The 27,954-nt window shown below is 41.2% G+C and overlaps 1 protein-coding gene across 2 annotated transcripts; it reads right to left on the reverse strand.

The window, feature by feature from the left end:
* Window positions 1-5,133: 5,133 nt before the first annotated feature.
* Window positions 5,134-27,742, reverse strand: ubxn4 (UBX domain protein 4). 2 transcript variants are annotated; one of them, XM_003456222.5, is made up of 13 exons: window positions 27,346-27,742; window positions 26,293-26,395; window positions 24,804-24,832; window positions 23,435-23,553; window positions 22,430-22,583; window positions 22,103-22,181; window positions 21,458-21,512; window positions 17,737-17,901; window positions 15,381-15,508; window positions 9,629-9,731; window positions 8,074-8,205; window positions 6,716-6,933; window positions 5,134-5,912 (listed from the first exon to the last, which is right to left on the reverse strand). In XM_003456222.5, the coding sequence occupies exons 1-13, from the start codon at window positions 27,428-27,430 to the stop codon at window positions 5,774-5,776; spliced, it is 1,509 nt and encodes a 502-aa protein (XP_003456270.1). In that variant the 5' UTR covers window positions 27,431-27,742; the 3' UTR covers window positions 5,134-5,773. The 2 variants fall into 2 exon arrangements, with proteins under 2 accessions (XP_003456270.1, XP_005460957.1); XM_005460900.4 differs by having other exon boundaries at window positions 6,716-6,936; window positions 27,346-27,727.
* Between the last annotated feature and the right edge of the window lie 212 nt (window positions 27,743-27,954).

Consider the following 27,954-nt stretch of genomic DNA (forward strand, 5'->3'; position numbering starts at 1 on the left):
AAACATGTCACTCCTGGTCTGATTGGGGAGGGGACCAGAGAAAACTACAGAGTCCCACATTGTTTTGGCAAAGTTGCACACCGATTCAATATTGATTTTAGTGACCTCCAATTGGTGTAACCGGGTGTCATTACTGCCGACGTGAATTATGATCTTACTGTATTTACGTTTACCCTTAGCCAGCAGTTTTAAATTTCCTTCAATGTCGCCTGCTCTGGCCCCTGGAAGACAATTGACTATGGTTGCCGGTGTCTCTAGTTTCACGTGTCTGAGAACAGAATCACCAATTACCAGAGTTTGACCCCCGGCGGGTGTGTCGCCGAGTGGGGAAAAACGGTTAGACACATGAACAGGTTGGTGGTGTACCTGGGGCTTCTGTTTAAGACTATGCTTCCTCCTCACCGTCACCCAGCCGCCCTCTTTCCCCAGCTGCTTGGGGTCTGCTGGGGAACAGCTAGCCGGGCCTGCGCTATCTTTGGCTGCACCAGCTACAGGGGCCTGGCTAGCTACAGGTGAATGAAGGGTGCGAAGCCAAGTCTCCAATTCAGTAATCCTGGCCTCCAGAGCTGCAAATATGCTACATTTGTTACAGGTATCATTACTGCTAAAGGAGGCCGAGGAGTAACTAAACATCTGACACAATGAGCAGGAAAGTGCAGGAGGGACAGGTGAAGTAGCCATGGTGCTAACGAGTCGGCTACGAGCTAAGCTAAGCTAGCGAAACAGTAAAGAGACAGTGAGTGAATACTTTGGCTATAAATTAGGTAGTGAGTACACAGAAAGGGTGCTTCAGATGAAGCACGTGAAGATTATACTATGAAGAAGGAATGTATCTAAAAGTTTTTAATTAAATTGCTAAGCAGAAAAGCTACTCAGTTCATGAGCCCTTTCCTCTACTCCCTCTTCACCCATGACTGCAGACCTGCTGATGGTTTCAGCACCATCATTAAGTTTGCAGATGACACCACGGTGATTGGCCTCATCAGTGACAACGACGAGACCGCCTACAGGGAGGAGGTGGATCGTCTGGCTGAGTGGTGCAACACAAACAACCTGCTCCTGCTGCTTAGCACCGAGAAGACTAAGGAGCTCATCGTGGACTACAGGAGGAATGCTGACCCACATCCACCCATCCACATTAAGGGGACGGCTGTGGAGCGTGTGAACAGCTTCAAGTTCCTGGGAGTCCACATCTCCGAGGATCTCATCTGGATGACCAACTGCTCCAAGCTGGCTCACCAGCGCCTCTTCTTCTTGAGGACTCTGAGGAAGAACCACCTGTCCTCAGACATCCTGGTGAACTTCTATCGCTGCACCATCGAGAGCATCCTGACCAACTGTATAACAGTCTGGTACGGGAACTGCTCTGCCTCGGACCGGAAGGCGTTGCAGAGGGTCGTGAAAACTGCCCAGCGCATCGCCGGAGCACCACTTCCTGCCATAAAGGACATCTACAGGAAGCGGTGTCTGAAAAAGGCTGGGAAAATCATCAAAGACCCCAGTCACCCATCACATTGACTCTTCACCCTCCTGCCCTCTGGGAGGCGCTACAGGAGCCTCTGGACTAAGACCACCAGGTACCGGAACAGCTTCTTCCCCACAGCTGTCAGACTCCTGAACTCTGCCTCCTGACATCTGACCCACGTTAAACTCATGGACTGAACATACACACACCCACAACCACCTACACACACACACAATGGACAACCGTACCCTCAAACACACAATAATAACATGGACTGAACCACTACTCACAACCACTAGCACTTTATATAGCCTCTGTAGAAATTATCCACATATCTCACTTATCTTAACTGCACTACTGTATAGTTCTGTGTAAATAATCATTCTGTACATACAATAATTTTTAATCCTACAACTGTTTATAACTTGCATAGTTCACATTTCTGTATAACTGTATATCTCATATTTCTGTATAGTTTTTCATATTTATATCCTGTTCATAGCCTGTACATAGCTTGCACTCACTACAGCCTGTACATACTTATAGCATATTCATAACATACTTCATACCGTGTACATTATAACATACCATAATATCTATATCACGGCTAAAGCACTTCTGGATGGATGCAAACTGCATTTCGTTGCCCTGTACCTGTGCATGTGCAATGACAATAATGTTGAATTCTATTCTATTCTATTCTATAATTATAACATTTACAGCTGTAACCATTAGTACTCCCATCAACTTCAAATGATGTCCATTTCAAAGTAATTGCTGGAAAGGACATTGTCAAACTCGGTGCGAAATTCAGGATAAGAACTGTCAGTGCATGGTGCTTTAATGCTGAAACTTGAGCCCAGTTTCAGCATTAAAGCACATGAGAATTTTGTCACCACAGCACAGATGACAGAAGACCCAGTGCAGAAACGCAGGAGTTTTTCAGCTTTGGTTTCATCAGCATTTTTGACATAATGCTGAAGATGGTTAAAGGTTGTCTGTTCTCTCTGAGATAGCATCAATTGTGTTAATAGCTGATTTACTCTTTTTCCTGTGGCCTTCTATGTCACAAACAGAGACTTTTTCTTTCTTGTCTGACAGTTTAAGCTGCAGACATGCCATGGTTATGGAGAAGAAATCCATTATATACTTTGGCAGTGTTGGGAAGTAACAGAATACATGCACCGACGTTATGTATTTAAAATACAAAATATGAGTAACTTTTCAGTTACAGTTACCGTTTAAAAAGGTGGTATTCAGAATACAGTTACTTTGTTGAAATAAATGGATTATACGGCGGTCTTTCCTGTTTCATATGTTCGGCTATGCCCTCTCTATTTTTGGTAATTCCACGCCGGTGGAAACCCAAACAAAACACGCATTAAGAGGCTCTAATGCCCGTGTCTCAATCTCGCAGCCTGTGTCACCTCTACTTGCATAAAACTCAATGAGAGTAACGTGAATGTACTATTGCTGTGTGATTTATTACTATTACTGAAGGTTACGCGCCATACCGATACCAACTAGATTTTTAAATCTTAATATGAGTAACAGTAGGGTGGACATGAGGTAAGGCTGCACTTTTTGCAGCGATCTCATATAGAAAACTATTCCGCGCATATATAAAACAGGTGCGCGGCTCCGAACCGTAGTAAAGGGAACTCTGGCAAATACGTCAGGTTCCGTGTCAGGCTCCGTTACTCCCCAACATTGGTCATCTAGGTCATCATACTCTAAGGAACTTGGAAAGAAAAGAGCCTGGAATTCTTTAAGTTTCTTTGAAGATGAGAAGCTTCTTCAGTTCTAAGAGGAATTGGTGGAGAGTCCCAGATTTTAAACCCTATGGGAATGTCCCCTAAAGGGTCAAAGACCCCCTATTGATCCTCTACCTAATCACACAAGCCAAGGTGTGAAAACGGATGTAGGTCACAATCAGCCAAGGTTTCGTGTGAACCCATTGTGAAACCTAACCCCACCCTATCATGTGATTTCCTGAGGTCAGATGGCCCAGGATGTGAGTGGGCGTTAAGGCGTCTGGGAAGGAATCTCAACACTGGATAATAGATGGCAGAGTGGTGGTGTCATAAGCCACCGCCTCTGTTCAAAGATGGTCACTCACAGTGGACATAGATGTTTCTTTCACTCCTCTTTCAAACCATCTGTCTTCTGTGTCCAATATGTGAACATTGGCATCCTCAAAAGAGTGAGCTTTGTCCTTTAGATGCAGATGGACTGCTGAGTCTTGTCCTGTGGAGGTGGCTCTTCTATGTTGTGCCATGCGGTTGTGAAGTGGCTGTTTGGTCTCTCCAATGTAGAGGTCTGGACATTCCTCGCTGCACTGTACAGCATACACCACGTTGTTAAGTCTGTGTTTTGGAGTTTTGTCTTTGGGATAGACCAGTTTGTGTCTGAGTGTGTTGCTGGGTCTGAAGTAAACTGGGATGTCGTGCTTGGAGAAAACTCTCCTGAGTTTCTATGATACACCGGCTACAGAGGGGATGACAACGTTGTTCCACTTATTCTTCTTATTCTCCTTAGTTGGTGTCTGATCTTCTTTTCTGTGCATCTTTGCTGACTTGATAAATGCCCAATTAAGATCACATGTTTTAAGAGCTTTCTTTACATGTGTGTGTTCCTTCTTTTTCCCTTCAGGCTTAGAGGGAATATTTTTGCCTGGTGTTGTAGGGTCCGGATTACTCCACGTTTGTGTTCCAGAGGGTGATGGGCGTAAAAGAGGAGGTACTAGTCCGTATGTGTCTGTGAATGTGTGGGCTTCCGGTAAACTTAAATGTTGAGGTTTCCATTCCCTTCAATGTGCACAGCACAGTCCAGAATTGGTAAACAGTTATCCTTTGTGTCTTCCCTGGTGAACTTTGTTTTTATCCACAGCGTTGATGTTTGCAGTGAAGGATACTTCTTGAGTTTTGATTTTGACCCAGGGTTAGGGTCAAAATATACACACACACACACGTGTGTGTGTATACATATATATATATATATATTGGTCATCAGTAGTAAAGGGGGGCACACATGATTAAACTTCTGAGTGCCATGTCACACTTGGAGGGATTGCTCTGGCTTATTGTGAGCTGCCACTGTTTAATTAATTAACATTATAATTAAGATATAATTTCACAGTCCTGCCTTTGCTGGAAAAGGGCCTTTAATGATCTGTGTAAAATTTGGCTTTGGGGGTGAGTGAAATATTCTTTTTTGCATGGAGTATGGGTTCCTGACTGCTGTATCTTAGTGTCGTACTTGGAATAATGATATACTGTTCAAATAGTTTCAAAATGAATTTGCTCAACTGTGTGAACCTGACATGTACGCCCTGTAAGGTTTAATTATTGTCCCATCTGTATTAAAATATCATGTGTAAGCCGGTATATTGTTCTTGGCTGTGGACCAGGTGAGTTCAGTTTTGGCTGCTTTTTTGGTCTTCTTTGAGCAGCGTAGTTTGAGCAGGCAAGACTGGCATACTTTGCAGAGTGATATTATAATGTGTAACTTGTGTTAAGCATTTGTGGGCAAAATAACAGCTTAACTATGTACAGGCAAATATTCATTCTCTGTAGTCTCTGGTCACCAGGTCACCTCCAGTTTTAAAAACAACCACAGTGAGTCTGTTGAACCAGTTTGTCTGAATTCAGATGACTAAAGCAGTCAGACACAGTTTAAGTGATTTTATTTAAAAAAAAAAACCCAAAACAAAACAAAAACAAGCTGCTTTGATTTTTAATGATGAATTAGAAGAACTACAACAGTCACCCACTGTCAACTAGTCCCAACAGTCCCTCGAAGGTGTGCTGCGTCTCACTTGGTAGAACTCTGACTGCAGCAGCAGACATACCAGTACGCGCTTTTCAAAACGCAGTGACTCCAAAACATAAAGCTGGACTCAGATTACAAGACCTATAGTTCAACTCTTTCCTGTCATCTTCTCCACAAAGTCAGTTTGGTTTAACCGTCTCATGTACTTAACAGTAATCACCAAGGAGCTGTAACTGAAAGAGGGGGTGCTGGTGTAGTCTTTCATGGTCGCAGGGGTTTCAACCTGCTAAAATCGGAGCCTAATTAAGTGTCAGAATCATGTCAAAGTTAACACAAAGCACTGAGATTAAGCCCAAAGGAGGCTCAGTGGATTATTATAACCGAGCTACCCATGGTGCAGAGCATAGGGCTGGAACACAGTAAGAGAAAACGAAAAATAGATCAGCTCTACGTGCAGCAGAAATCTGGAACTGGTCAGACTGAACTAATTCACAGCAACAGAGTGAGAGGAAGGAGAAGCTGCTGTTACTGAATGCACTACATCTGCTGGGTGGAGTTTCCATTCCAAGTGTTGTTGTCATCCTCACTGTCCTCCTGAGTCCTGAGCCTACAGACTTTACCATCTTTCTTGAATTCCTTGGGACGGTTCTCCAACGTGTGCTTGGAGAGATTTCCCCTGAAAGGGAAAATAACAGGACAGTAAGCCAGCTATCACATTCAAAACATAAACTCTCCAAATCAAGAAAAAGAAACAAAACATCTGATGTCTGAAAATGTCATTATATTTAGGCCATCACACAGAGTGTGTTGTGAAAAAGCAACAACATTTAGAACTTTCCTGATCCAAACTTGAAAAGGAAGGAAGAAAGAAAAAGGAAGTCGACATCAAGCGATAATGAGTTGGTCTTGATGTTTCTAGACAAGAAAAGAAAAAACTGGGATTTTTGGGTCATCTGATTCCCAACAGGAGGCTTCAGCAGGAACGTCATGGAAGCTTTTGTACATATTTCAGAGCACATCTGAGGAGGCAGAGAAGTAATTTCAGGGAGCTGACTGACCCGAAGCAGCATGTAGCTGTGTGTCTGAGTTAAAACTCGTTGTATATTCAGTAGCAGCACGTTTTGTGCTACCCGCACACTTGTTGTCAAATGCAGTGGTCTGATTGGTCAGATCAGAAATATTGTGGGAAAAAAGCTTGGGTCAAAAAAATTGCTGCAAATGTGTCTAGTGACATTAAGCGCTTGATATGAAAGACTGTATTAAGAATACTTGAGTCCGAAAAATATTTTAACCATAGGAAATATCTGCACAAATTTCACACACAGGTGTAAAGGCCTTTAATGTGAAAATCTGCAAGAAAAAAATGCAGAAAATCGGGGATTCAATGTTAGCCCTGAGAAAAACCTCATTATAGTTGCATTATATGCGCATTAATGATGTGTGCTTCTACATGTGTGGAGACTGCAAAATGGCCCTCACCTCTTTGCCTTGTTTGAGGCTGATGAGCTGTTGTAAGAGCTGGACTGTTGAGCGGGACCCCTGGGCTGGACAGATGCTGCAGCAGAGGGGGGTGGTGTTGCAAACACAAAGGAACTGAGAAATCTCCATACAGCCAGCAGAGGGTAGAGCAGTGTACCCAGAACTGCCCAAATACCACCACCAGAGGACTGGACCACTGTGTTTGCAGGCCTGCCTGACTGCTGAGAAGAAGAGTTCATACACTGTCACAGGAGGCACATTTAAAAAGGGTTCACCTTTTCAAACATGCAGATGTGTGTGTGTGTGTGTGTGTGTGTGTGTGTGTGTCCACACTTTTCTATGCTAAACTGAGTTTGTGCATAAGTCAGAGCGAATTTCAGAGAATTTCATGGCTCCCTCTACATGTTAATCTCTGTCTCTCTTCCACAGCATGTCTTTCATCCTGTTTTCCTTCTCTCACCCCAACCGGTCGCAGCAGATGGCTCCGCCCCTCCCTGAGCCTGGTTCTGCAGGAGGTTATTTTCTGTTAAAAGCGAGTTTTTCCTTCCCACTGTTGCCAAAGTGCTTGCTCATACGGGGTCATGATTTTTTGCTTTTTCTCTGTGTGTATTATTGTAGGGTCTACCTTACAACATAAAGCGCCTTGAGGCGAGAGTGGTTCAGGGTCAGCTTACCTGCCCAGATCCACTCTCTGTGCTGGAAAGCCCCCCATATAATAGAATACTTAAAATAAAAATACCACCACAGCAAACCCTGAAAAACAGGACTTGAAAGTCATTTCTTAAGCCTGAAGAACTACTGTTCAAGACCACTTTAAAAATACTGGCAACAGTCCCCTCGTTCTGAAGTTATGACATTCACAAGACTTTCAGAAAGTTTGAGCTCTAACCTTGGCCTGAGATTTAAACTTGTCTGAGATTTTTCACCTATAGTATCAATTTGAAACTACTACATCACTTTGTTCTTAGTTATCACATTCATAAACTTGGGTGTCCATGTCGCCCGTCCAGGATGACAATACAAGCCTTTTATGGCTGAGGGGTAAAAAGTTACAAAGTAATACACTCCTTGGAAGTAAAACAGAAAGCAATGACAAGTGACTCAAGACATTTGAGTATCGTAAATGTTTGTTTTGGCAACCAACCGCACCAGAAATCTACAGTTTTTAATTTAGACAAGGTTTGTAGAAAAAAACTTTTTCTTTTTGAGGTTTAGCAGGCACTTCCACGTTCTGCTAAACCCACTGAGGTGAAACTTCGATTGTTGCCAAGGAAACCTGTTAAGGCAATGGCCTGGGCTGAATATGAAACACTCACTGAGTAACTTAGTAACTAACTACTAAAAAGTAGACTACTCACTGGCAAAAGAACAACAGAAGCACTTGGAGCCAGGTCCAGTTCTAGCAGAGTCTTGTTTAGGTCTTCACTGGTGAACTCCCGCCGAGGGAACATGGTTGCAAGGGAAAAGTTTCCATAGCGGTTGCCAACTTCCTGAGGACACCAGGACAAACATTTTACAGTGACTTTGCATGAATTGATACAGTGCTGTGTGACATGCTTTAACATACTCTGAATAGTGAAGAGCTCTGTTTAACACACAGGCTACAAAATCAGCAAGCAGAAAGTCATCCTGATGCTGGAATTAGCAAAACATATAGCAGAGCACCCACAAATACAGCTGAAAGCGATACATCTAGTACCACAGTGTACATTCACTGGAAGGCCTGCCTGAGTCTCCAGTCGTTAACACTGCAAATGCTATCCCTGATGCCCCAAATTTTTATTTTGGATGATTATAATCATGTCTTTAAAAAAACAAAACAAAATATTAACCTTTATCAGTATGTCTCTTTTAAATCCATTCCATTCCCACCTCTGGGATCGACAGATCATAACTGTGTACATCTATAAAACTGTTCTCAGGAGGGAAAAAGTCCAAATCATGTACATTAAGAACTGGAATGAGGCATCAGAGCTGCAGGCAGCTACCAAAGAGCTGAAAGGACAAATCCTAAAGGCTAAACAAGCCCAGAGATCAGCTTTAGAAAATAAAATGGCTGCAATAACCCAGACTTGGCTTCGTCTTGAAAAAGAAAAAGAAAAAAAAAAACATTGTAGGAATCCAGAATGCAAAGACCAGTACTCAGGATATTTTAGAGGGTATTAATTCACACAGAGAATTTGTCAATGCTCTAAACTGCTTTTATAACAGCTGTGAAAAATTTCTTTACATTCAGGTAAAAAGTGCCTTGGATCAGACAATATACGTGGACAGCTCCTTAAACAGTGTGCGAAGGAGCAGAGTCCAGTGTTTCACAACATCTTTAATCAGTCCTTAAAATGACAACATCTCCTTGGTGTCTGGAAGGATGCTGTAATTGTCCCACAGTCATCCAGGCCAGAGACTTTATGTTGGATCCTCTACAGTTTGCTTACAAGCCCCACAGAGGAGTGGAAGATGCTACATGTCTTAACTTGCTCCTTAAACACTTGGAAAGAGAGAGGTGTCCTGCCAGACCTATTGATTGGTGTTCTGCTTTTAATAGTTCATCCGGATGTTTTAAGTCTCAGGAGCTGACCCAATTATAGATGCAGCACACCAGAAAAACCCAGTCATGGTGCATTATAAAGCCACTTTGACTGAACCTCTGACTCTCCCGGTCTGTGGCTTGTTATACTCCCTTGGTTATGTTCTGTTATGGCTTTTGTACCATTTAAACTGTGTTTGAGTTTCTTTAATTTATTTCATGAAAATATCTTAGAGCCTTTAAAAGCCTGTGTGTGGTCTCCCACTTGTCACATCCTTTGAGCTGGGTTGTGACAAAGATAACCTGATCCTCATATCTACATATTAGGATATCTGGAGAACTCAACAAGAGCAGAGAGGATGTGAAATGCAAGAATCCAGACAGACCTGAGCAGCGAAGTTCCGAGCCTCCTGCAGTCTACTCTGTGAGGGGAACTGGTTGGTGAAGGAGGAGCCGTCTGGGAGGCGGAACTGGATCCTTGCTATGGTACTGATGAAGAGAGAGGAGAGGATAAAATAAAATATGAGCAGCATATGCATGCACACATGCACATCCGACTGTTCACAGAACTGCTGGAAGCTGCAGTCAAGCAAAGGTTAGTCCTGCTGAATGGGAAACCACTTTTTAGGGCCACAGCCATTGGAACGTTGTATTGCACCTTGTACACGTATGAATTAGTCATGTTTTCGATATGCATTATATTGACTTTTAACAATTCAAGTTAGCAAATTGCTATAATAGTAGTTTATCTATTGAAATTATGCAAGCTGTGGGAACTCCATGCGGTTACCTAAAGTAAACTCAACTTGTGAACCCAGCCTTGATACATTTTTGATACTACTTTATAGTTGCACTAAAAACAAAAACACACATGTAATTTCTCCACTTTCACATTAGTTTTTTTAATTCATTCTTAACATTTTTTTTTTTTTAATTTTCTGTAATTGCCTCGTGTCTCATTCACTTTTGTTGTGTAATACGTGTGCTGTATGTGACATCATTGGTGACATCACTTATAGAAGGCTTTCAGCAGTGGCAGTGGTATGACGAAGCGAGACCTTCACATTTACACAAACTGAAATGCGTGAGTTCTTATCCAACCACTCCTCACATTTTCAGACACATACAGCACACTCTCCCTCCCTCACAGTGATTAAAAAGCAGCAATCATTCCTAACACAATCAGGTTACAGTTTCAAATTCACATCATTTAGTCCCAACAGGATACAAATGTTAAACATGAGCACCAAACTGTTTTACATGAAGAGGGTGATCATCCTCGCTTTCATTGTGGCAAAATTTAGCCAAGTCAAAGATTTCCAAACCATGTCATCTAAAGAATCAGTGGATATTTTAGATTTTGTTTCACTGCACACTACTGCATGACATTTGTGCTGTTTCACAGTGCGTTTTACAGGAGGAAGCAGCATCAACAGAATAGAATTAGATAAAATATTAAAAGAATGACAACTCAAGTGGGAAACACCACTGGGTTTCAGCCATCACACTTATTAGTGGAAAATTTCCTTTTCAACTAATTTCCTACAGAAGGCTATAAGAAAAGAGCTCTCATCATTATTTTAACATTTATATGTCAGCTATTCTGCAGCTTTCATTTTTCTCAAAACATACTTGTATCAGACACAAGCCCATTTAGATTAGCAACCTTTCGACTTGCAACTGTGGATTTTCTTTCTTAAACACCAAACCAAATCACAGTTTATACTCCTTAATGTGAAATGCAAAAGTAGGACAAACAGGGTATGTGTGGATATATAATGATGATATTGACACATCATTTAATCCCTATTGAATTTTTTCTTTTACTTTGTTGGTGAAACTACAGTTTCTACTGACAGCTCATAACATGCTTTTGTACTTTTGTCATGACTTATATTTGAGGTATCACTTAATTTTAATATATACATACATTACATACATTTGAAGTATATGGTAATTATATTTATTTACAATATAAAAACAAGTGTGTTCAGTATAAGAACTAGACACATATAATGATTTGCCCATCTCGTCTCTGTGTGCTGCTGGGCTCTGAATCTGAGGGCAGCTCCTGAAATCACAAAGAGAAAACAATGATCACAAATAGTTAACTGCTCAGTTTTTCCCTCAAAGCTGAAATAAAGTGCATCCCTGTCCTGAAACAGGCCCTGATTTTCTCTGCTCTTAGATTTTTACTAATGCAGATTATTTTACCTATTTTGAGCAAAGATCAGACCAGTCAAGCATTGTCACCATTCACAATTATATTAATCTGCTGCCCTAGAAGATGACAGCATGCACTACCAGTCAGAAGTTTGGACATACTTTCTCATTTATTCATTTTTCTTTATTTTCGTGACCATTTACATTGTTCTCACTGAAGACTTTACAACTATGAATAAACACAGTAGTAAACAAAAAAGTAAGAACTACCTCAAAACATGTTTTATATTTTAGACTCTTCAAAACAGCCACCCTCTGCTTTGCACACTCTTGGCATTCTCTCAGTGAGCTTTATGAAGTAGTCACCTGAAATGGTTTTCCAACAGTCTTGAAGACGTTCCCAGAGATTTTTAATTTCAATTTAATTTCAAACCCCTCCTCTGCATTAACCCATTCACTCAGTAAAGCAGTGGGCAGCTACCATTCCAGCGCCGGGGGGAGCAATGTGTAGAGACAAAACCTTGCACAAGGATGCCTCAGGGTAGCCTTGCATTCAGTGCATTAGAACCCCCGACCTTCCAATCATGGGGGGACCACTCTACCTACTGAGCTATCCCTGCTCGATGCTAAGCACTTGTTGGCCTTCTTGCCTTCACTGTGCAGTCCGCCTCATCGAAAAACAATCTCGATTGGGTTTAAGTTACTGTGGAGGCCAGGCTGTATGGCACAGCACTCCATCACTCTTCTTTTTTGTCAAATAGCCCTTACACAGCCTGGAGGTGTGTATGGGGTCATTCCCCAGTAGAAAAATCAATGATGATCCAATTAAACCCAAACTGGATGGGATGGCATGTGGCTACAGGATGCTGTGGTAGCCATGCTGTTCAGTGTGCCTTTGATTTTGAATGAATCCCAGATAGACTCACAAGTAAAGCACTGCCACACCATCACACCTCCTCCTTCACGGTGGGAACCACCATGTAGCAGGTGGAACCAAAGATCTCAAATTTGGACTCATCAGACCAAAGCACAGGTTTCCACTGGTTTAATGTCCATTCGTTGTGTTTCTTGGCCCAAACAAATCTCTCTGCTTGTTGCTTTGCCTTAGTCATGGTTTCTTGGCAGCTATTTGACCATAAAGGCCTGATTCACTCATTCTCCTCTGAACATGTAGAGATGAGGAAGCTCATCTCTACATACAAGGAAGAAGGTGAGGAGCTTTATGATAGCACTCTATGAAATGAAAGGAGAGGTCAAATTGCTTTGTTAAAGTTTAATTTATAATAGTTTTAGATGTGATAAGGCCTTGATGTAACGCCAGTAGTCACAGATTGGGTTTACCAGGCTTTAACTAGTTTTAATGTACATTACAAACTGAGCTGTAACAGCTCAGCCACACATAGACAGCTTTAGTTAAACCCTGTTTCTTTTATTTTATGGTTATCAGCTGTGTTTTCAGTATTTAATCCATATTTCAGTTAATATAACCAACAGTGTGTGAATTCAGCCCAAAATACTGTGGGAAAGTGTTCAGATTTCTCAGTAACTCATCTTTGGTTAATGCTGTGTTTTTGCTGTCATTAGTGAGGAATTCATGATTACATTTAATAGCAAGTTCAGCTTGCTATCACTTACAATAAACACACAGTAATGGTTACTGACTGGGGCAAGCTTAATGACTTCTCAGTTTCTCATGTCAACAGTTTCAATACCTGCTGCAGATCTTCACATCCTTCAGTCGACTACAGTCTGAACAGCAAAGCTAATAGCTAAACAACAGCACTGACATTTAATTAACATCTAAGCACAACAGAGTGATTTCCTTAGTTGGGATAACTTCATTTTTGTGCATGCATTATCTACCCTGGCTTTCCTCTGAGAGCTGACTGTGCGCTAGCTAGCCAAGACTCATTACTGAACAGATAACAAATTACACGTTAAACTTACCAAAAACGATGATGATGCCTCGGGTCCCTTTTGTCATAAGTCCAGTTTGAAACAAACAGGAAATCAAAAGTAAATGTGGGGTGGCTGTTACTCAGGAAGTTGAGCAGGTCATCCACCAATCAGAAGGCTGGTACTCCAGTCTGCATACCTAATCCCAAGTTGCTCTCTGATGCATCCATTAGAGTATAAACCACTATGAATGTGTGTGACTGTTAGATAGAGAACACTTACACAGAAAAGTATAGAAAAAAGTGCTTGTTTGAATGGGTGAATGAACCAAGGTGTCTTTGAGTGCTCAGGTAGAGCAGGAAAAGTGCTATATAAGAAGTCAATTTACCATATAATGCTGGATCTCCTCTCAGTGCCCCTACTTAACCTGCAATTCTCAAACTGAGATAAACAAGCTGAGATCTTAAATGACAGGTACCAGAACTGGCAGTGGATCTTTTGGGTTCTGTGTGGGCTTTGTGGATACTCATTTAGATTGTGATTAGAGCTCAAGGCCAATATTGGCTATTTGACAATATATTGGTATGAGAAAATTAATAAAGTAAAAAAAAGACTGGATAAACACCCTTCAACCATATATTATTGTATAGTTTGTCCACCAGAGGGCACTTTGCAACTTCTATGTTGGTTTGGAACGCCACAATCACAAAAATCAGCTGATCCGAGCGCAGTCAGTCAAGTAATCCACAACTTGTGACAATAAAACAAACGTATTTTTAAATACCATTGTCATCTTATTAAGGACTCATATGTAACTACACAACAAACTACACGATATTTAGGTTTTATTAGTTTGAAAGGAAAAATATCGGATCATTAGAGCTGGGCGATAAAACGATAACGATATGTATTGCGAAATAACTTTTTCTCTATAGAAAAATTAAACTATTGCGATAGGCCTCATCTCTCTTGTCCTCTTTTAAAAAAAGAAAAAAAAAAAAGAACAGCCAATCCAAATTAAGTAGCGCAGAGCCGAACCAATCACAGCCGCAGCGTCACGTCACGTGACTTGATACGTACAGCACAAGCGCCAGGGCGCACATGTGTATTTGTTTTTGCAGCCGGGCTGCCCAGGTAATGAAGGAAATCAGTTTGCCAACTAGAGAAAAATCAACCGAGAGCGTGACCGAAGGTTACCGAAGAAAAAACAGATGATGGTTCCAATGCCGGAGAGCTTGTCGAACGGAAGGGCCACAGAAGTTCCGTAGTGTGAAGGTATTTCGGCTATTTCAAGTCTGACAAAAAACAGAGTAGCGCGCACTGTAAATTGTGCCGAAAGCAAGTCTGGAAATAGAATAAAGCGGTGCATGCTCAATCTCTGACTGAAAGCGCTGATTCGTCATTCGGCTTTTGTCAGACTAAAGTAACTGTTAAAACTGTTTGAAAAGCTAAGCTATACAACAAGGAGAGATTGAGAATTTCCTTTTAGTTCTCAGTTTATTTGATATTGACAAAAGTTAGTCAATTTTGTCTGTTCTTCTGTAAAACGACCTAAGATTTATTTTTAGAATTAATATTTTGTTTCTAAGTGGAATTGACAATTTAGTCTGTTTTGTTTGTTCTATTTTGAAACTTAAACGCTTTAGCGGCTGCCTTTTGTGTAGTTTGCAATATTTGCCTTTATTTATCTGAAACTGAAGTCTCATGTTCCTTAAGTACATCTACCCTGTTGAACTTATTATGGGAAATAAATATTTAGATCAAAACAAGCTGGTGATTATTTCACATTTTACTTGTGAGCAACGGCACATTTAAATCTTACAAATATAGTTATTTGGCTTATATCGTGATATATATCGTTATCGCCTGAAATGAAAAAAAAACATATTGTGATATGAAAAATCTTATATCGCCCAGCCTTACGGCTCATATATCAGATTTTAACTGACCAAATATCTACAGAAGTCTTAAAAATCAATCGGACTCTAAAAGGGATGTGAAGAGTTTGTTCGCTTCACCTATCAGTTGACTCAATGTGATTGCTGTACATTACTTCTTAAATTTAAATAGTCCACTCACCTCCTCTCCCTAACTAATGCCTCCTTCCTGGCCTCCTCTTCTGCCTGCCTGGCCTGCAGCAGCGCCACCTTAGCAGCCTTTTCATCCTCTCGTGTTTTGGTGTAGCGCGCTGCTCTGTCAGCTCGGTCCTACAAAACACAAAGACAGGAAGCAGATACAGCCAGAGTTGGGCACAACATGTTCCAAAGTAATGCAATACTGTAGAAAAAATTACTTTTTGCAATAAATAAAAAACAGGATAAAATAAAAACACTATATTTTCTCTCCAAACTGGGAAATCCAAAGTCTTCATGCTCAACTTACTGATACATTTTTTGCAACAGTGATACAAACTGTTATAACTTAAGAGACTAGGATTCCTACAAGTGTGCTTTGTGTGTAGTCAACATGTAGAAAATACTGTATAAAGACTTTAAATATGTCCCATTTGAGCCCTGATGCCTTTCTTTCAAGTTTCCCCCAAAACAAAATGAAAACACGTCCATCCATTTTCTTTCCTGTCACAGAGCTGACACGGCATGGGTGCTTCAGGACTTTCTGTTAGCCCTTCCACAGACTTCCAGCCTGTACAGTGTGTACCGACCTCTCGCTCCATTACAGCTGGGACCACAATGGGATAAACCGAGATATACTTCAAGTAGTTCAACACATGCTAAATAGAGCATAAGTTAATATACAGGGAGTGCAGAATTATTAGGCAAATGAGTATTTTGTCCACATCATCCTCTTCATGCATGTTGTCTTACTCCAAGCTGTATAGGCTCGAAAGCCTACTACCAATTAAGCATATTAGGTGATGTGCATCTCTGTAATGAGAAGGGGTGTGGTCTAATGACATCAACACCCTATATCAGGTGTGCATAATTATTAGGCAACTTCCTTTCCTTTGGCAAAATGGGTCAAAAGAAGGACTTGACAGGCTCAGAAAAGTCAAAAATAGTGAGATATCTTGCAGAGGGATGCAGCAGTCTTAAAATTGCAAAGCTTCTGAAGCGTGATCATCGAACAATCGAGCGTTTCATTCAAAATAGTCAACAGGGTCGCAAGAAGCGTGTGGAAAAACCAAGGCGCAAAATAACTGCCCATGAACTGAGAAAAGTCAAGCGTGCAGCTGCCAAGATGCCACTTGCCACCAGTTTGGCCATATTTCAGAGCTGCAACATCACTGGAGTGCCCAAAAGCACAAGGTGTGCAATACTCAGAGACATGGCCAAGGTAAGAAAGGCTGAAAGACGACCACCACTGAACAAGACACACAAGCTGAAACGTCAAGACTGGGCCAAGAAATATCTCAAGACTGATTTTTCTAAGGTTTTATGGACTGATGAAATGAGAGTGAGTCTTGATGGGCCAGATGGATGGGCCCGTGGCTGGATTGGTAAAGGGCAGAGAGCTCCAGTCCCACTCAGACGCCAGCAAGGTGGAGGTGGAGTACTGGTTTGGGCTGGTATCATCAAAGATGAGCTTGTGGGGCCTTTTCGGGTTGAGGATGGAGTCAAGCTCAACTCCCAGTCCTACTGCCAGTTTCTGGAAGACACCTTCTTCAAGCAGTGGTACAGGAAGAAGTCTGCATCCTTCAAGAAAAACATGATTTTCATGCAGGACAATGCTCCATCACATGCGTCCAAGTACTCCACAGCGTGGCTGGCAAGAAAGGGTATAAAAGAAGAAAAACTAATGACATGGCCTCCTTGTTCACCTGATCTGAACCCCATTGAGAACCTGTGGTCCATCATCAAATGTGAGATTTACAAGGAGGGAAAACAGTACACCTCACTGAACAGTGTCTGGGAGGCTGTGGTTGCTGCTGCACGCAATGTTGATGGTGAACAGATCAAAACACTGACAGAATCCATGGATGGCAGGCTTTTGAGTGTCCTTGCAAAGAAAGGTGGCTATATTGGTCGCTGATTTGTTTTTGTTTTGTTTTTGAATGTCAGAAATGTATATTTGTGAATGTGGAGATGTTATATTGGTTTCACTGGTAAAAATAAATAATTGAAATGGGTATATATTTGTTTTTTGTTAAGTTGCCTAATAATTATGCACAGTAATAGTCACCTGCACACACAGATATCCCCCTAAAATAGCTAAAACTAAAAACAAACTAAAAACTACTTCCAAAAACATTCAGCTTTGATGTTAATGAGTTTTTTGGGTTCATTGAGAACATGGTTGTTGTTGTTCAATAATAAAACTATTCCTCAAAAATACAACTTGCCTAATAATTCTGCACTCCCTGTACAACTTAACAACTGTCTATAAGGTCTGATGATGTAAAACCCAAAGGACAGATTTCTCTGAGGGGGACATGATTGTTTTCGGTATTCCTTCCAAACGGAGCAGATAAGGTTACCATAGCAATTTGCTGTTTGACCCGTTCCCTGGCAGCCTTCTCCTCTGCCTTCTCTCTGTTTCTTTCCTCTAAGAGTCGCTTGGTTTTCTCCTCTTCTTGTTTCCTCTTGAAGTCCTGCATGTCTTTCCCCACTTTCCGTCTCTCCATTTCCTTTTTGATTTCATTCTGAATCAGAGACAAAACACAGGTAGGTTAAACGTGGAGTGGCTCATATTCTAAAAAAACATCATCCTACACACTACTAACAGGTCAGAGCTGTAACAATATGTTTAACACTACAAAACAAATTAGTCACCAAATGAAAACAAAGCACTACTGACAATACCCATGATATGAAAAGTGCCACTGTCTGTAAAAACAAGGATTAAACTTTAAAAATAATGTACATTTCAGAATTAAACAAAAAGGCCTTTTTCAGGGAACACAGTTTAAAGCTGTTCTGCACCAATGGAGGTTGATCGAGCTTTGAAAGCTTGTGTTACTGATTCCTACAGGTGTTCTTTTCTGGGTTACTTACAGCCCCCTCTGTCTGCAGTGTTTGAACACACTGTGGTACCAAACGCTCGTGAGCATCAGTTAGAACATGTAAAATGTCAAATTTGACCATGTTTGATATTTTGATCTCATAAGATCTTATTTACATTGACAGATGAGTAAATTTCCCTTTTCAGGTTGCACAAAACGTGTTCTACTGATGGACATTGCACGGCTGTACTTTATTTTAATAGCACAATATATTGTTTGTCAGTGTTTACTTGGTTAATTTTTCAGGCAGTTTCATTTTTGATTTATATTTGTGTATCTTAAAGTAACATAAAAGTGCATTGTTTTGATGTTGCAGAGAGCGTTTTTTGGATTAGTATTTTAAACTCAAAGTACTTAATAAGTAAAACCTTGATGTTACATTGTTCACATATGTTTTCATGTTATTCAAAAGAGTTGATATTTCACTAAAGTAGTTGTGTTTGTGTTGCTACAGGGACTGCCTTTTTTATTTATTTGACATGACTTCTGATAAGGCAGATGCCAATTTTTCCATTTATGGTCTGGCTTTTAGTATCGCAATATATCGTATCGTCTTCTCTGTATTGTGATACATATCGCATCGCCAGATTCTTGCCCCTAGTAATCAGAATCACTTTTATTGCCAAGTTTAAGTCCAAAACCCCCCCAAAAACAAACAAACAAACAGTGATACAGAGATAAAATACGGTTTTTACAGTATATAAAATATAAGCATCTCTATGTAAATATTAAAAAGAAATACACACAAAGGGAATATATACTAACTACGTACAAATATAGAAAGCAAATTATAAATTAAGAAATCTGTGAGGTTATATGTAAGGTAGGACATGGCGTGCAAATTGCTTTTACTGAATTTATTGTGCAAAGTTTTTATAGCCTGAATAAATACGAGTGTTATTGTAACACGTTAACTGAGCAGTGATCGGGGTGAGGAGGGGACATTAAGGCTACGTCCACACTAATGCGTTTTTGTTTGAAAACGCATCGTTTTCTCTCCGTTTTGGCCTCCCGTCCACACTGAGACGGCATTTTCCTCAAGGAAAAACGCAGTGTTTTGAAAACGCTCTCGAAAACGCATACATTTCAAAACGGAGCTGTCCCGTTGTAGTGTGGACGCTCGAAAACGCAGACTTCCTAAAACGATGACGCATTTTAGTCATGTGATGCAGTCATGTGACCAATTAAACAAAGATAGTGGAGGGCATTATACAGCAGTTGTTTTGATTGCTCTCAATTTTGACAGCCCTAAAAAAGATTAATATCAGTTTGCACATGCTCCAGATAGCTTTTCTTCAAATTCTTCATTCTCACTCGCTTATGCGCATGCGCAGACTGGAAAGTAAGTGTTTTCGTCCGTTTCAATGTGGACGCACAACTCTGTGAAAACGACTGAAAACGCTAGTGTGGACGCGGAGTGTTTTCAGACGAAAACGCCGTTTTTAAAAATCTATCCGGGCTAGTGTGGACGTAGCCTAAGTAGTCTGACAGTTTGGGGAAAGAAAGTACACAGCTCTGAGGAGAACCAGTCCTGATGCACTGAAAGTCTGAGATGTGCCTGCCCAGTCTTACATGCTGCCTCCTGTCAGACAGGAAGTGAATGATCTACCTGCAGGTGGGAGCAGGAACAGTCAGCTGTGGAAGCTTGTCCTACAGCAGAGCCAGGTACCATCTACAGAGGTCACAGCAACAGGCCTGTAGTCATTAAGATTTGTGATCCCAAAGGAATGATGATGGGGGCTGTGAAAGGCTCGCTAATGATATGTCTTCAGTGAGGTGTTGAAGATGTCAATGAACACTGGAGACAGCTGATCAGCACAGACTTTGTTTCTATTTCAAGCATGGAAAAAGTTGTCATCGGCAATCCAGTTACTGTATTGGAGTCGGGGGGGGTGGGCAGGACTCCAAAGCAGGACTCTTTCATTGTTTGTCAAAGTGACAGTCAAAGCTGTTCAGCTTGTTGGTGCGGTGTGATCTGTTGGTGGAGTGGGTGGCATTAGGCTTGTAGGTGGTTAACTGCCCGAGCCCTTTCCAGACAGAAGGAGAGTCATAAGCTGATGGGCGCTGTAGTTTCTTCTGTCTGTTTAGCCTCTCATACCGCTGCTAAACCTTTGCTTTGATGACTTGAAACAGTCACTATCTCAACTCTGAAACACTTCCCTCTTTTCTAGCTTTGGCCTCCATAGCTGTGAACCAGGACTTGTCATTATAACTCACCCTGGTGCGTGGTGGTATACAGTTGTCCTCAAAGAGTAGTGGGCATTGTTTACTATGGTGTAACAAAGTGTTGTCTTCTCTGGTCAGACATTTAATAACTTGTCTGTATTTTGGGGAGTTCCTGCCTGAGGATTCTGGGTTTGAAGTGAATGAAACAAGATTCTAGGTAAAGAGAGCAATGTTGTTGAATAACAGTCACATCATTAAACCAACCACTGCTGATATAAACAGATTCCTCCAGCTTTTGTCTTGCTGCAGATCTCCGTGTGCCAATCTGCTCTGAAGAGGTGGAATCCTGCCAGCTGCATCACAGAGCTCAATATTGATCCACACAGTCACATTTCCATAAAACACAAAACAGCCGATGAAGAGAGGTCTCCGTTTTTCCCTCTCAGTCACTGGGGTTCATCTGTTTTATTGTGAGCACACACTGGAGAGGAGGGAGACACACGAGCACTGTCTGGCTTTCCTCTCCTACGGTGTCTCAGTTTATGAATAAGAACGGTCCAAATGTTGGCAGGTAAGGTGATGAATGATAGAAATAAGTCTTAATGGGTTGCAGCCCTTATGTTCATGAGCTAATGTCTGGTGTAAGAAGTTCTGGTTGAAATGCAAAGCAGCGAGTTTACAAATAAACAAAGCGCATCAAAAACACCACGTCACCTTCATAGAAGAGCCCAGTTTGCCTTCGTATGACCTCAGCTCAAAGGTAATGAACTCAAATCTGTTAAAACGACACATTGCTGTTGTAGATGCCCCAGTGGATCACATGGTGAAAATCTTCAAGTGTGGTCTGAATATCCTCTTAGTGTAAATAAAGATAAATGGGCTGTGCTATGGCCAGGCATCGGATTTGCTATGTTTCTCTGATATTACACTTATCACTTTATGTAAGCATCATTGCAAAAAACCTGGGCCTTTGTCTACAAACACTGGGCTCTTTCTGGTTAAACAGTTTTCAGTGTTCAAAATGTCTTACCTCTTCTTCTCCTCTTTTTCTTTGCTCTCGTCTCTCCTCCAGCTTCTTGGTCAATCTGACAAGGTAAGAAAATGATCCAATCACCCACTGAGCTGGTATTTTATCTTTCCAGGCTCATGTCAATCATAACCCAGCCACGAAATGTCAAAATAAATTACGATTAAACTTGGTAGTCTGAGGCTTTGTTGTTCTTTGCTGGTTAAATGTAATGCACTAATCGAGCTTTGGCACAGAGGGTTTGGATGACATCCATCACTCCACACTCTAATACACTGCCAATATTTCTCCAGGGTTCTAAGCTTGTGTCATAGAACCCCGGAGAACCCTGGGGAATACTGGCAGCCACCAGTGCTACCCCTCGGCATCCCAATAGATGCATCTATGATACAAATGTGAACATTTTCAGAAAAGTCGACCTGACTTTGAGGTTAAGGTCACTGGAATGCTCATCGCACTCATCTGAGAATTTTAGTAGCTACACCTATGGTATCAATTTAAAAATCACATGTTTTTTAATGGTACTGCAGTGAAACGTTACACTTGATTGTTATTCTGCTCTAAAAGTTGCCATTGGACTTACAACTTAACACAAAGCACATCCTCTGTTTAGATCACACTCAGCCTGACGTGCATTTGTGTACCCACCGTTCCACCTTAGCATCCAAGTTTTCTTCACCCTGAGTTGGATGATCTAAAGATGCATCCTCTGGACTTGAGAGAGACACTATGTAGAACAGGAAGACAGAAGAAAAGCACCGAGTTAAGACCTGTCAGCATAAACACAGTCTGAGCATAATCTTTTCCCTACATCCACACAACCTCATCAAATCCCCGATCCAATCATCCAAAAATGGAAATGGACCAAAACCTCTGGACTCTCATGTGGTCAAACCGCGTATTTCTAAACTTTGGTGCACTGGGTTTAAAATTTCCCCCACTAAGATGAAACGTATGTGGCGCAGGCTCAATCACCTCTTGCTGCTTCTGGTGCTGCTACAGCCTCTGTGGTTACTGTAGATGATAGAGGCACTGCTGAAGCTGAGGCAGGTTCTGTGGCTGAGCTGGACGCTACAGGATCATCTGCCTCTGATGACACTGTCCCACTTCCAGTCTCCTGAGTGTGCATCTACCAGAAAGCAGGGAGAAAAATCATTATAAACAAAAGAATTTGAATTAAATATCTCGTGTACACTGGTGGATTAACCAAGAAACATTAAATGTATTTGGTTATTACCAATACTGTTCATTTAGGACAGCTGTGGCATTCTTCAGGAAATTAAGTCCCAGCTTACATAGTAACTGGAAACTCCTTTAATCCCTACACCACAACCTTCCAAGTCTTTGTGCTATGTGTCAACGCTACGTGTAGTTACATTTTTGGGAGGTACACGCCAGGTTACATACAAGGCTGCGGCGTCTGGTGGGGCTCTCCTTGTGGCGTAAATTACGACGTAGATCTGACACAGAAGTATAATTCATGTGGGTGGTGGTCATTTGATAAGCACTGTATATTGTGAAACTCACTAATGGACGGGCTATAAAATCATATGTCCTCAACCTCACAACATATGGAACTTTAAAGTCATGAGCAGATAAAAGAACCTCCATTTCACTGCAAAAGCAGCAAGGTTTAAGTAACACCAACATAATGTTGCACTGATACAGTGTGCAGCATGCATGACTGTGCAAACAAAGCTGAACATTGAAATGACCTGTCACCTCATTACAAAGGCCAGAGTGGGAGTCTTTAAAGGATCTCTGGCACAGTCTCTCTACCAACCAAGTACTGACAAGCTATGGTTGATTTCTGCCATCTTCAATCACAAGAATTTGTGACGTGCACACAGACACACACAAACATCACATTACTGAGCTGCAAAATAAAATCACGACTCCATCATTTCACGAAATAATTAACAGTAGGGTTGGCAGTAGCTGTAAAAGTAACTGTACATAATTCACACATTTCATGAGTACCTGATTAACTCTGTTGATTCTCTTTATCAGTTCTTCAGCAGACACACTTCCAGCGATGACCTCCAAAGGAATCCCGTTGTCTCCAATGAAGAAGCTCGATGGTATGCACACCACCGGATCTTAAGGGTGGTTTTGTTAAGGCCCAAGCTTCAAGCAACTCACATGAGTGATGTGAACTCGACTGAGTACTTAAATAGCACAGTAAATGAGTTTATTTATACAACACTTAAGGTTGGGCGATACGTCAAATTTTTCCAATCGACATTCGTCAGTCCAATAAATGACGACAGGCGATATATTCGTGCAGGTGACTTTTTGATGGGCGGAGCAATGAAATCATGTGCGGACTGATTTGTGTGTTTAGAATTTATAACTTTTGTTTGGATGGAACATTTTACCTTCTTTTCCTGTTTGTTTCAGTATTAATGTTGCTACTTTTTGGATTATTCATTTATTTATTTATTTAGTTATTTGGGCCAAATTGCACAAAAGACTTAACTTTACATTAGAGACTTGTTTTTAATGTTCACTGGAAGAGACATTTTGATTTTTAAACTTACTTTTTGTTTAATTTTGTTTTTGCTGTTTGGTCGAGTGTGTGAGACAGATACACACAGTTATAGTAGAAAAAAAGAAGCCAGTTTCTCTTTGTTTCCCTCCCCAACATTGTAGGTTTTTTTTTTTTATTTAAATAAAATGATTTTGTTTTTTCTGAACACAGGCTACTGCGTTTCTTTCTGTTATGAGTTTGAGTAAATGAATCACTGCATTTGCTTGCAGCTGGAGGAGTGTGCCGTTAAAACAACGCTATTATTGTTTTGTGTCTCTTAGCCTCAACCAACATTATTAGCAAACTTACTCATGGGCAAATAAATAAATCACTCTTGTAAAAACGATCGGTGAAAGGCTCAGCCTATCGTTGATGGTCGATAATATATTCGTCCAATCGCCCAACCTTAATAGCACTTTTCACAGTAATAACAACCACAAAGCACTGAACAACAATTCCAACACAATACAAACAAAGAACCATATCAAAAACAGAATTTAAGGTAAAAAACATAAACAGGAATATCAGCAGATGGCCTGATTAAACAGAAAAGCGCTCTGTGCGTAAGTGTGAGAACTTTAAAATAAATTCAACAAACTTCTGTGAACTTCAGTTGTTGAACTGTGAGGGGAAGCCACAGCAGCCTGCAGAAAAGCCACACAAGCAAAACGTGCTCACAGAAAGCTCTAAAATCAGATTCGAAGTCAGAACCTTCAAGCTGTGAGGCTCCGCCAAGACACCCAGTTCCCAAAGACAAGTCAGTAATAAGTTTAGTAAGCACTGCGGCATCAGCTCAAACCTCGCACAACAGAAGGATACAAATCTGGGAGAACTGTGCACACGTGTCACTGTGGGGAAAGAAGAAATCATTGAAACATTTTGTGGTTTAACTGCAAGCACATTAACATCTCTGTTTAGAGGTATTACATCAAATGCTTGTTAGACTGACAGCGTGATCGAGGAAGGTTTAGGGCTGATCTTTACAGTAGCAGCAGCAGTTTGCAAAACCTGGGAGCTGATTCTAAGAGAAAAGCAAGGTAACGACGATGCCCAATCAATCAACCCAATCACCTTTGACGGCTGAGGGGTAAAAAGGTCAAAATAAAAACTGTGTGTATGCAGATAAACTGTTAGATAATTCAATCTGGCAAATTCTTTACAAACTTTGTTGACAACAGATAACTTGTCTCGCTCTAATGGTAATACAAGCAGAAGTAAATCTAAAGAGAGGCATAGCATTTTAAAAATAGTGGAGGAAATGCTAACTGCTGCTCTTCTCATATACATCTAGAGTATATACATTAAGGTAGTAAAGTAACTGAATTAAATAAGCAGCCATTAAAAGTCGGATGTACAGGCTTGGTGACACAGGGAGGAAAAGGTGTGAAAAGTGATCCTCTTTACATGAATGTCAAAAACCCACAATGATCAACACTTTTCCAAACTCTTCATTCTTCATTTAGTGGTGACTCACACAAAATTCCACGGCACATACAATTTTTGGTGACTGGTAAGTTACGAACAGGTAACAGAAGACTTTATAACACATCTTTTTAAAAAGATGAAGTTTATCCACAACTTCAATAAGGTCAGTCACCTGCCTGCTTTTCTGTTCTTCCACTTTCCCCACACTGTCAAGCTCAGTACTTGTGTCATTACTCTAGTCAAATCATCCTGTCCATCTTCTTTGAGCCAATTAGCCTCTGCTTTGCATGGCTTAAACAGACTCGTCCATGCAACCAACCTCCTCCCTATCTCCACCTCAGCCATAGCTCCACCCAAGCCTCAGTCTTCATCTTCACCACCACCAGAGTCTAGACTCCAGGGGGTCCTGTCCCAAATCCCATCACTGCTGGGATTCTGTTCTGCTATGATGGATCAACGGGGTCTAATCGCCAAATACATTAACTTTTCTATTTCAATAAATCATGCTACGTCAATCAACATTCATAATCGCTGTATGTATCACAATGTTTCTGCAAAGTTTAATTCCGAATGGCCGACACGATGAGTAGGAGGCAGGGTACACACAGACTTACGTCATGGTCATTATAGTAAGAGACAGACCTGTACAACTGATTCAATATGGAGAAGCTGGAACTAAATGATGTGTAACAAATCATATCTACAAACATCCATGAAGCACCATGTCATGTGATTTTAAAGTCGCCACAGCAGGTTTTGCTAGTACACCTCAATCTATTGTTGATTTTATGTACAGTTAATTCCATGCAGGTAACTTTAAATCTTGGTTCATCCTTTAACAGTTTACTTTCAACTAAAATCACTCTACCTAACACATCTTTACCTCTTGGCCTCCACTTTGATGGCCACGCAACATTTCTGGGCCGCCTCTGAGACCCTGTCATCCTCCCAGCTGGACATCAGCTGTGCTGACTGTTCATCTTCTCCTAAGGACAGAGTGACAGGAAACTGATGAGACATGTGGTCAAAACTACGGGTCCAGCTTCACTGATGGAACTGCAAAAGAAGCGCAGATCTCATCTTTTCCAACTCTTACAGTAACGTCCCTCTGCGTAATCTGGGAACCACTTTTCTCTCCTCTGTTCTCAGTGTTTCTGTGATGCATTGATGTATTACAGAAACAACTGTGCCAGGTTGGAGGCACAAAACCAGAGATTTTGACTCCACAGAAAACAGAAGCTGTTTGTCACTTTGTGTCAGCTTCATGCTCAACAACATCTGTTCAGATCAAAATCCATACACTGTTGTATACTACTAACACTGTCTATATCTGGTCCAGTGTGATGCTGAGACTTATTGTAGAGAGCTATTTAAAGGAGACCATGCCATGAGTCTAGTTCTTTATAATTCGTTATTTATTTTACATACGATCCTAATCCTTTCCATAAATGTTTCTTTTTGCATCTCGCTTTCTGATTAATTACAAAACACAGAGATATATGCGGCATATCGTGAACCATGCTGACTATGTGGAGCTCCTTTTGCTCCACAGCGCCCTGTCATACTGTGATGTAGCGCTGAGGCTGGCCAAGTAAGTGTACTCAGCTACTGTTCTGCAGGTGGACGGACTGTCCCTCATTTATGAAATCCTCGGACTGGCCTGCGGAATGCAAACAACTAACGCTAGCGTTACGTCAGCCCGGTTCAGCTGTGAGGACAGCAGGTGCTGTTGCACAGGACGTTACGCCGACAGACCCTGTACACCATAGATACGTTACTAGACTTCTGTATTCTTGCTGTCGGTGGGTATTCATCAAATACATATGACGACTTCTTTCATAACACACTGACTATGCTAATTAGCTAATGGCTACAATGGCTTCCAACGCTAACTGGCTAGCACTCTATAGAGTTTCCGCATGTTTTCAACTGTTACCTGTGATGACAACGACAAAGACCAAACTCCGTTGTTTAGCCGATTTAATGGCATCAGGAATTGAGCCCTGAAACCAAAACATCATTGCAAGTTGAGTTCTGTGTTTCTGCTTTGGAGACACAGACGAGCAGCTAGGCTAACCAAACCTAAAGCCCAGTCAGCCTGTCACTTTCTACTTCCGCTCCCAGCGCATATCAGCTGGCTGCAGCGTCAGCTTCTCTTCTTCTTCTCCCCTGTTTAGCGCCCCAAGTGTTGCATTACTGCCTCCTCCAGTTTCACTAATTAATCACAATCGTATCATTGCTATCCGGACTTTATGCTAATAAATTATTGTCGAAAAGAGTCTCCTCCTGTTCTTCCCTGACCCTAAACTTTGCAAATCTGTAATCACCTCTCCTCTTGTTCATTGCATCCATGTGTCAAATCAACACAGTTACATTCTAAAGAATAATGGGGAGTAATGGAGTGGTTATGAACTGTAGCAAAGAGTGTTTATTTAATAAAAAACGGGCTTATGGGAGGTCCAGGCCCACCCACCGAAGTAACTGCCATAGTGATGGGCAAAGCACGGCTTCGTGAAACAACGTAACGTATTTAAAAGAGACATAA

The sequence above is a fragment of the Oreochromis niloticus genome, linkage group LG16 (genome assembly GCF_001858045.2).
Source record: "Oreochromis niloticus isolate F11D_XX linkage group LG16, O_niloticus_UMD_NMBU, whole genome shotgun sequence".
NCBI lineage: Eukaryota > Metazoa > Chordata > Actinopteri > Cichliformes > Cichlidae > Oreochromis > Oreochromis niloticus.